This window comes from Salvelinus alpinus, chromosome 6, assembly GCF_045679555.1.
Source record: "Salvelinus alpinus chromosome 6, SLU_Salpinus.1, whole genome shotgun sequence".
In the NCBI taxonomy this organism is placed as follows: domain Eukaryota; kingdom Metazoa; phylum Chordata; class Actinopteri; order Salmoniformes; family Salmonidae; genus Salvelinus; species Salvelinus alpinus.
Genome location: NC_092091.1, coordinates 67376446 through 67386870, shown reverse-complemented (window position 1 = coordinate 67386870; position 10425 = coordinate 67376446). Strand labels below are relative to the sequence as shown.

Sequence of the window (10425 nt, the reverse complement as noted above, 5' to 3'; positions counted from 1 at the left end):
TGTTTTATTTCTTTACTTACCTATTGTTCACTTAACACCTTTTTTGCACTATTGGTTAGAGCCTTTAAGTAAGCCTACACCTGTTGTATTCGGCGCGCGTGACAAATAAACTTGGATTTGATTTTAATACATGTGTTCCTGTGTGAAATAGGACATGAACTGTATAAACACGCACAAAAATATTACAACTCAAGATACTAACAAGAAATTGTATGGCCACAATGGCTGAAAATGGAAAAATCTTGCAAAATACATGCAAAATTGTGCAAGAGTTATCCATCCCTAGATAAATGCCTTCTAAATTGATTCCCTTGAATTTTAATTTGAGTGAATTATGAAGACAAGAGCTCGACCGCGTGGCCTTGAGTAGTACTACTTTTCTAGAAAGGGGCGGTGTTCAACGTCACAGGAAGTAGGAAGTGAACGAAGCAAAAAAAAAAAATACACACTGGGTTTCACTAGATAGCACAGCCACGAAGTCAAAAGATTTATGAAAATATTTTTATTTATTTTTGGTCTTACTTTAAGGTTATGTCTAGGCATAAGGTTAGCAGTGTGGTTAAGGTTAGGGTCAATGTTAGGTTTAATATCACATTTTAAGAAGATCAATTGTAGAAATGGGCAGAGTTTCTGACTGTGCTAGCTAGTGACGACCAAAACACTGGTAGGTCAACGTGTGGTTGCTTTTGAGTACCAAATGACAGAATTATCCTTATTTTCTTTATTCCAAAAAGTAATACTCAGTTATGAAAGTGTATGGAGCAATATTAGAGGACAACAGCAAAGACCAACGAAGCAGATTTATGTACAAATAGCTAGCTATCAAGGTGAGTTCTCCATTGTATGTACACGTTTTGTAACTGTTCAGCTATATGGCTACTTGTCAGTCAGTTACCGGTGTATGTACTGTATGTATGCATATGTCCATTCGTTTCTACTGGCAGAATTTGCTCCTGAATGCCACAACCTCAAACAGTCTACATAGCCCAAAGTGAGTGTCATAGAATAATCAGCATCAGCTTTGTTTTGGTTCTGTCTTGTTGAATGAACTGAAATGTGTCACAAACCTCTATTGAATGCCTGTTGTCGTCTAACGTTACATCATTATCAGACTCTCTTCCCTAGAGAAGGGACCAGTGCCAGACAATCATGGGACCGCCAGTACTCTTTCCGCTTCTCCACCGCTTGTCATACCCCTTACGAACTGTCACCCCAACATGGGGCCGATGCCTCCTCCGCCAGCTACCCCCACCATCCTGCACTCATACCCCTTGTACCCCCTCATTCCCTGGGCTTAACTCCCAACACATCCGCGGTATGTGTGTGGAATCCACCCTCAGCCACATCAAGGAGCTGAGTCCACCAGAGCAGAGGCTGTTGAATAAGCTGTATGAAGGACTGATCTCAGGTCAGCGGGCCAGTCTGGCTGAGTCCATTACCCTGGTGGAGACCCAGCACCTCAGGAAGAAAGAGCTGGCCCAGGTCCTGCTGCAGAGAGTACTGGCCTACAGGAAGGAGCAGGAGAAACAGAACGGAGGGAAACCCCTGGCCTTCAGAGTGGGTTAGTATGTGGATTTGTTATGTTCAACATTGTTGTGTCTATGCCTAGTACACAGAATGCACACAGACCTAATAATATGTTAACATTTGAACTAGTGGCTTGCAGAGTTCTTAGAGTTGGACCGCTTGAATTGGTGGCTGCAATGTGGGCTTTTTATTGAAGATTTTTGTACTCATACACTTGAGGTAGCTAAGTCTAAAATACCATATGGGGAAGAGTGTGGGCTTGGTGTACGTACATGTTTGTTCTCTGTGAGGTGACGTCTGTCTGTAGGTCTGTCTGGCCCACCCGGAGCTGGGAAGTCCACCTTCATTGAGGTGGTGGGGAAGATGCTCACAGGACAAGGACATAAAGTCTCTGTTCTGGCTGTCGACCCCTCATCATGCACTACAGGAGGTATGTTTCCACATCATTCTACATATTCATCGCTGTGTTTGTGCGTGGTATTTCATCAGTGTTGTGGGGTATATGTATTGGTTTAAATGGGTCTGTTAGAATGCCTCGTAATGCCAGACAGACTCTTGCACCGTAATATATGGGATTTTGTGAACATTGACATAACTATTCCTCCTTGTTCAATGTTGTTAAACATCATTTCCTCACAGGAGGTTGGTGGCACCTTAATTGGGGAGGACGGGCTCGTGTTAATGACTGGAGAGGAATTAGTAGAATGATATCAAACACATGGTTTCCAGGTGTTTGATGCCGTTCCATTTGCTCTGTTCTGGACATTTATTACAAGCCGTTCTCCCCTCAGCAGCCTCCTGTGTTCCTCACATATATCTTCTTCAAGCTAGGCAAAGGATTATTATTAAATATTGATAGCTATACTGATATACTACCACTTTTATACTTTATGTTGGTGTTATGCATAAATCCTCCCCCTCTCCCCAGGGTCTCTGATGGGTGACAAGACTCGTATGACTGAGCTGTCCAGAGACATGAGTGCTTTCATCAGACCCTCCCCCACCTCTGGAACACTGGGAGGAGTCACCCGGACCACCAATGAGGCCATAGTACTGTGTGAGGGGGGCGGATACGACATCGTTCTGGTAGAGACTGTAGGTGAGGAACTTTTGAGTTGACTGTTTTTAAAAGCCTCAGAAGGGACAAATCTTCACCTGGGACAGGCCACCTGCACAGTTTTTATTGAACCAGATTTAATCTCATTGTGATTCATGCTTTGCATCTTCCACATTACTTGGTTTCTAAAGTCTAAATGGCATGAAGGATAAAATGATGAAATGACATAACATAGCTCATAGTTTATTAATAAAATTCCTAAGGTAGTTAGCGTTTCATAAATACTTAGTTTCATTGTGTGTTGTGTCCTCAGGTGTAGGCCAGTCAGAGTTTGCTGTGGCTGACATGGTGGACATGTTTGTGTTGCTGATCCCACCAGCAGGGGGCGATGAACTACAGGTCAGACAGGCTGCACCTCCATCACCATCACACTCCCCTGTTACAATGCCATTAAAGAACCTGTGAAAATCTTGTGATATTTACAGACATTTTTGATCATTTAAATTAATAATATATCCATTGATTCTTGATGAATATAAATGTCTCATGAGCTTAGTTCAACTGGCTTTAAAGTACATCCCTGATTCCTCATGCCTTTCATATTTGGAAAAGAAACAAAATGGTTTCTTTCCACCCTGTTTTCTTCACTTATTCTGTCTCAGGATGCACTTAAGTATTCAAACAGGATCACAGACTGTCACACTGTCCATCAATCAGCTTAGACGTATAGACATAAGATTTACATCCAATTTCCCCGCTGGAGATCAATAAAGTTGATTCAAAGCACATCGTGTTGGTCACATACACGTATTTAGCAGATGTTATTTCTATCAAAGTGTGGACACACCTACTCATTACATTTTTAAATGATTTTTCTTCATTTTTATTATTTTCTACATCAAAACAAGTGAAAAAACACATGGAATCATGTAGTAACCAACAAAGTGTTAAACAAATCTAAATATATTTTAGATTCTTCAAAGTAGCCACCTTGATGACAGCTTTGCACACTTGGCATTCTCTCAACGAACTTCACCTGGAATGCTTTTCTAACAGTCTTGAAGGAGTTCCCACATATGCTGAGCACTTGTTGGCTGCTTTTCCTTCACTCTGCGGTCCAACTCATCCCAAATCATCTCAATTTGGTTGAAGTCAGGTGATTGTGGAGGCCAGGTCATCTGATGCAGCACTCCATCACTCTACTTCTTGGTCAAATAGCCCTTACACAGATAGGTGTGTTTGGGTCATTGTCCTGTTGCACAAACCAGGTGGGATGGTGTATCGCTGCAGAATGCTGTGGTAGCCATGCTGGTTAAGTGTGCCTTGAATTCTAAATAAATCACTTAGTGTCACCAGCAAAGCATCATCACACCACCTCCTCTATGCTTCACGGTGGGAGCTATACATGCGGAAATCATCCCTTCACCTGCTCTGCGTCTCACAAAGACATGGCGGTTGGAACCAAAAATCTCAAATTTGAATTCATCAGACCAAAGACAGATTTCTACCGGTCTATAGTCCATTGCTTGTGTTACTGTCTTATTGGTGTGCTTTAGTAGTGGTTTCTTTGCAGCAATTCAACCATGAAGTTGATGTTGAGATGTGTCTGTTACTTGAACTCTGTTAAGCATTTATTTGGGCTGCAATTTATGAACTTGTCCTCTGCAGCAGAGGTAATTCTGGGTTTTCCTTTCCTGTGGCGGTCCTCATGAGAGCCAGTTTCATCATAGCGCTTTATGTTTTTTGCGACGGAACTTGGAGAAACGTTCAATGTTCTTGACATTTTCCAGATTGACTGACCATGTCCATCATTACTTTAAGACTGTTGTTTCTCTTTGCTTATTTGAGCTGTTCTTGCCATAATATGGACTTAGCCCTATTTGGTTAAAGACCATCTTCTCTATACCACCCCTGCCTTGTCACAACACAACACAACTGATTGGCTGAAACGCATTAAGAAGGAAATAAATTCCACAAATTAACTTTTAACAAGGCACACCTGTTAATTGAAATGCATTCCAGGTGACTACCTCATGAAGCTGGTTGAGAGAAAGCTTTGCACACTCTTGGCAGTCATCAATGCAAAGGGTGCCTACTTTGAAGAATCTCATATACACTACCGTTCAAAAGTTTGGGGTCACATAGAAATGTCCTTGTTTTTGAAAGAAAAGCAAATGTTTTTGTCTATTAAAATAACATCAAATTAATCTGAAATACAGTGTAGACATTGTTAATATTGTAAATGACTATTGCAGATTTTTAATGTAATATCTACATAGGCATACAGAGGCGCATTATCAGCCACCATCACTGCTGTGTTCCAATGGCACGTTGTGTTAGCTAATCCAAGTTTATAATTTTAAAAGGCTAATTGATCATTACAAAATCATTTTGCAATTATGTTAGCACAGCTGAAACTGTTGTTCTGATTAAAGAAGTATTAAAACTCACCTTCTTTAGACTAGTTGAGTATCTGGAGCATCAGCATTTGTGGGTTCGATTACAGGCTCAAAATGGCCAGAAACTTTCATCTGAAACCCGTCAGTCTATTCTTGTTCTGAGAAATGAAGGCTATTCCATGCGAGAAATTGCCAAGAAACTGAAGATCTCGTACAAAGCTGTGTACTACTCCCTTCACAGAACAGCGCAAACTGGCTCTAACCAAAATAGAAAGAGGAGTGGGAGGCCCCGGTGCACAACTGAGCAAGAGGACAAGTACATTCGTGTCTAGTTTGAGAAACAGACGCCTCACAAGTCCTCAACTGGCAGCTTAATTAAATAGTACCCGCAAAACACCAGTCTCAACGTCAGTGAAGAGGCGACTCCGGGATGCTGGCCTTCTAGGCAGAGTTACTCTGTCCAGTGTCTGTGTTCTTTTGCCCATCTTAATCTTTTCTTTTTATAGGCCAGTCTGAGATATGGCTTTTTCTTTGCAACTCTGCCTAGAAGGCCAGCATCCCGGAGTCACCTCTTCACTGTTGATGTTGAGACTGGTGTTTTGCAGGTACTATCTAATTAAGCTGCTAGTTAAGGACTTGTGAGCCGTATGAAATGGGTAAAACAGTATGTAAACATTACTAAAGTGACCAGTGTTCCATGACTATGTACATAGAGCAGCAGCCTCTAAGGTGCAGGATTGAGTAACCGGGTGGTAGCCGTCTAGGGACATTTTGTAAAGTTCAGGGCACAGTACTGAATGTGTGTGTGTCTTCTCCATTGCCAGGGCATTAAGCGAGGCATCATAGAGAAGGCAGACCTTGTGGTGGTCACTAAAGCAGACGGAGACCTGTTAGTTCCAGCCAGGAGAATCCAGGCAGAGTATACCAGCGCTCTGAAACTGCTCAGGAAGAAATCAAAGTCCTGGAACCCTAAGGTGGGTTGTATTGGGTTGAATGTTTTTTGTCTGAGTGGTAGTGGGAAGGGGTTTAAACCTATATATAAAAGTGCTTCAAATAGCTGCTCAGGAAGAAGTCCAAGACCTGGAACGTGGTTAGTGTTGGGTTATGTGGGTTTGTGCTCGTACTTTCATACGCACAGAATTAAGAAATACAAACAGGAAAACAAAACATGAAAAATGAGGCAATGCATATTGCCTCAAACTCCAGGTAACTGGGGGTTGGAACCTGACATTCTTCTTCATATCCTCTATTGGAGAGCTGTGTTACATTTCCCCTGAAAATCCTTTTTTGCCGCCCTTAACTCTCCACACGCACACATCACCAGAGCCGACAGGCCGTCCCACTGCACAGCGAGGTCAGCTGACCCGGGGGAGGGGGATAATGTGATGTCATCATCAGGGCACTCTAGTCTGTCGCAGTGTTCCCGGGGTGGGGGGGGGGTGCTCTCTGCATGTCTCCCCGCCCTGGGCCGAGCGCTGTGGCGTTGTCTCTTTGTCTCAGACCGACCGTGCGCGGCCCAATGCAGCATCTGCCCACCTGGCACACTGCCAAAGTCCCCTACCGCCACCCACCCACCCTTCTCCCTCCATCCCCCTCTTCCTCTTCCTCCCCACTCTGAATAGAGAGCTGCTGTGTCATGCATTTTCCTGATTAGCAGCCCACCCACTCAGATGAAAGACTCCCAGACCTGTCTCTGGTTCTCTGTCTCTCTCTCTTCTTTCTCAAATTTTCTGTCTCTCTCTCTCTCTCTCTTTCTTTCACTCTCTCTGTTTTTCTGTCTTTCTCTCCACCTCTCTCTCTTCATCTCCATCTATCTAATCTCTCTCTGTTTTGCTATCTCCATTTTTCTGTCTCTCTCTCGCTCTCTGGCCCTGTTCCTCTTTCCACTAGTACCAGAGGCAGCAACACTGACTTCAGGACAGGATATATCAACCACAGTGATTTTAATGGGTCTCCACATGATTCCTCCTCTGCCATATCTCAATATTAGGTTCAGGGGAGGGTACTTTGGAAGGCTCCCTTCTAGCAGATGAATCATTTTGACTGTAGCTTTGTAAGACATTTCTACAGTATTTCCCGAAGTCAGAAACACATTTCTATTGGCACACTTGAATTGTGAATAGACCAATTTAGAAATGACTAGATAGAATACAGCTTGATAGTGTATTGTACCATTGAGATATGACTTCCCACAGTTCCCTTTTTGTAGTGCCGTCACTCTCATTCAAGCACTGGTCAATACTGAGTTGTTTAGTCCTTAAATCACTGGTGTTGTCTGAACAGGCCTGAGGTGAATATGGGAATACAGAGACCCCACTGCGTGTGTGATATCTGTGGTGTGTCACTGTGGCTGCATGGGCATATGGGGGGATTGATTACCAACTACATGGCGGTCCACACGTGTGTGTTCACATACAGTACCAGTCAAAAGTTTGGACACACCTACTCATTCCAGTGTTTTACTTTATTTGTACTATTTTCTACATTGTAGAATAATAGTGAAGACATCAAAACTATGAAATAACACACTTTGTATCGTGTAGTAACCAAAAAAGTGTTAAACAAATCAAAATATATTTTAGATTTGAGGTTCTTCAAAGTAGCCACCCTTTGCCTTGATGACAGCTTTGCAAATGCTTGGCATTCTCTCAACCAGCTTCATGAGGTAGTCACCTGGAATGCATTTCAATTTACATGTGTGCCTTGTTAAAATGTCATTTGTGGAATTTCTTTCCTTAATGCGTTTGAGCCCATCAGTTGTGTTGTGACAAGGTAGGGGGGTATACAGAAGATAGCCCTATTTGGTAAAGACCAAGTCCATATTATGGCAAGAACAGCTCAGATAAGGAAAGAGAAAAGACAGTCCATCATTACTTTAAGACATGAAGGTCAGTCAATCTGGAAAATGTCTAGAATTTTGAAAGTTTCTTAAAGTGAAGTCGCTAAAACCATCAACTGCTATGATGAAACAGGCTCTCATGAGGACCGCCACAGGAAAGGAAGACCCAGAGTTACCTCTGCTGCAGAGGATACGTTCATTAAAGTTAACTGCACCTCAGATTGCAGCCCAAATAAATGCTTCACATAGTTCAAGTAAGACATCTCAACATCAACTGTTCAGAGGAGACTGCGTGAATCAGGCCTTAATGGTCGAATTGCTGCAAAGAAACCACTACTAAAGGACACCAATAATTAGAAGAGACTTGCTTGGGCCAAGAAACATGAGCAATGGACATTAGACCGGTGGAAATCTGTCCTGTGGTCTGATGAGTCCAAATTTGAGATGTTTGGTTCCAACCGCTGTGTCTTTGTGAGACGTAGAGTAGTTGAATGGATGATCTCCACATGTGTGGTTCCCACCGTGAAGCATGGAGGAGGAGGTGTGATGGTGTGGAGTTGCTTTGCTGGTGACACTGTGATTTATTTAGAATTCAAGGTACACTTAACCAGCATGGCTACCACAGCATTCTGCAGCGATACACTATCCCATCTGGTTTGCGCTTAGTGGGACTATCATTTGTTTTTCAACAGGACAATGACCCAACACACCTCCAGGCTATGTAAGAGCTTTTTGACCAAGAAGGAGAGTGATGGAGTGCTGCATCAGATGACCTGGCCTCCACAATCACCTGACCTCATCCCAGTTGAGATGGTTTGGGATGAGTTGGACCGCAGAGTGAAGGAAAAGCAGCCAAAAAGTGCTCAGCATATGTGTGAACTACTTCAAGACGGATGGAAAAGCGTTCCAGGTGAAGCTCGTTGAGAGAATGCCAAGTGTACAAAGCTGTCATCAACACAAAGGGTGGCTACTTAGAAGAATCTAAAATATATTTGGATTTGTTTAACACTTTTTTGGTTACTACATGATTCCATATGTGTTATTTCATAGTTTTGATGTCTTCACTATTATTCTACAATGTAGAAAATAGTAAAAAATAAAGAAAAACCCTTGAATGAGTAGGTGTGTCCAAACTTTTGACTAGTACTGTATGTGAGAGTATATGTATGTCTGTATGCACTGTGTGTATGTGTGTGTGTGTGTGGGAGGGAGGGGGGCCTGTATTACTATACTTGGGGGGACTGAAAATCCCCAAAGTCCACAACATGATGGTTAAACAAGGAAAATTCTCCCTTGTGGGGCCATTTCCCACATCCCCACTTGGACAAAGGCTATTTTAAGCTTAGGGGTTAAGGTTAGGGAAAATTACATTAAAATACATTTTAGGTCCCCACAAGGATAGTAGAACATGCTGTGTGCTCACTGGTCCTTAACCATATGTGTGTGTGTGTGTGTGTGTGTGTGTGTGTGTGTGTGTGTGTGTGTGTGTGTGTGTGTGTGTGTGTGTGTCATCAGGTAAATTAGGATTTTCCATTGAAATACATTTTAGGTCCCCACAAGGATAGTAGAACATGCTGTGTGTATGTGTGCTCACTGGTCCTTAACCATATGTATGTGTGTGTCATCAGGTAGTGCGTGTGTCATCCCAGACTGGCGAGGGTGTAGCAGAGCTGTGGGGTACGATGGAGGCCTTCCACTCAGCCACCCTGTCCAGCGGGGACTTCCAGGACAGACGTAGGGCCCAGCACAAGGTGTGGATGTGGAGCCTGATCCAGGAGAATGTCCTGAGGCACTTCCAGGAACACCCTGCCGTCAGGGGGGAGCTACCCCAGCTAGAGGACAGGGTCACCAGGGGAGCTATATCACCGGGCCTGGCGGCTGATCTGTTACTGAAGGCCTTCACCTCTTCTTCATCATCCTCCTCCTCACAGTGACCTAGCTGAAGTGGAGATCTAATACCAACAGCATTATCCATATACTGTAATATTGATTACTCTTCTCGCCTTGTCTCTCAGATCACTGCTCTGTAAGGACAATTGATTGGTGATGAGAGAAGGGAAGGAATTCTAGGTCTTGGACCCCCTCCCAATCCCACACAACACACTGCCTTCAAATTGAAACACTGACCTACTTACTCATACCTACTTACTCAAGAGACTTGACATTGCAGTTTATTGGTTTATACTTGAAGAGTATCAATGGATGCAGTTTTATAGATGTTATCATAATCAATGAGTTGAATAAATTATGAAATTAATTAGATAGTTGTGGGTGTTTTCTGTTGCTGAAATGTTTGTGTGGGGACGTAGCTGCTGAACCAGGGCTAGGAAGCTTTGTGTGGGGGTGTAGCTGCTGAACCAGGGCTAGGAAGCTTTGTGTGGGGACGTAGCTGCTGAACCAGGGCTAGGAAGCTTTGTGTGGGGACGTAGCTGCTGAACCAGAGCTAGGAAGCTTTGTGTGGGGACGTAGCTACTGAACCAAGGAAGCTTCTGAACATGACAACTTTTAATACAAGCGTCATATCATTCCCGTTGTCCTGGTAAAGTTTTACATTTAATCCAGACAAAATGACCACATTTTTGCAATGATGCCTCTTGACCACC

General features: G+C 43.2%; 1 protein-coding gene across 8 annotated transcripts; it reads left to right on the top strand.

The window, feature by feature from the left end:
- The first annotated feature begins 413 nt into the window (after window positions 1-413).
- Window positions 414-10079, top strand: LOC139579153 (methylmalonic aciduria type A homolog, mitochondrial-like). Of its 8 annotated transcripts, none has more exons than XM_071407489.1 (8): window positions 414-827; window positions 945-991; window positions 1126-1561; window positions 1835-1957; window positions 2456-2626; window positions 2898-2983; window positions 5808-5957; window positions 9451-10079. In XM_071407489.1, the coding sequence occupies exons 3-8, from the start codon at window positions 1150-1152 to the stop codon at window positions 9754-9756; spliced, it is 1248 nt and encodes a 415-aa protein (XP_071263590.1). In that variant the 5' UTR covers window positions 414-827; window positions 945-991; window positions 1126-1149; the 3' UTR covers window positions 9757-10079. The 8 variants fall into 8 exon arrangements, with proteins under 8 accessions (XP_071263590.1, XP_071263588.1, XP_071263591.1 ...); XM_071407487.1 differs by having other exon boundaries at window positions 1112-1561; XM_071407492.1 differs by lacking the exon at window positions 5808-5957 and having other exon boundaries at window positions 422-827; window positions 1112-1561.
- Window positions 10080-10425: the final 346 nt, after the last annotated feature.

Bases quoted from the DNA above. Each gene is read 5' to 3' on its own strand.
- LOC139579153 (XM_071407489.1), top strand. From the start codon at position 1,150: ATGGGACCGCCAGTACTCTTTCCGCTTCTCCACCGCTTGTCATACCCC. The intron at 1,562-1,834 runs GTTAGTATGTGG...GTCTGTCTGTAG, and splicing joins ACCCCTGGCCTTCAGAGTGG to GTCTGTCTGGCCCACCCGGA. The intron at 1,958-2,455 runs GTATGTTTCCAC...CCCTCTCCCCAG, and splicing joins CTCATCATGCACTACAGGAG to GGTCTCTGATGGGTGACAAG.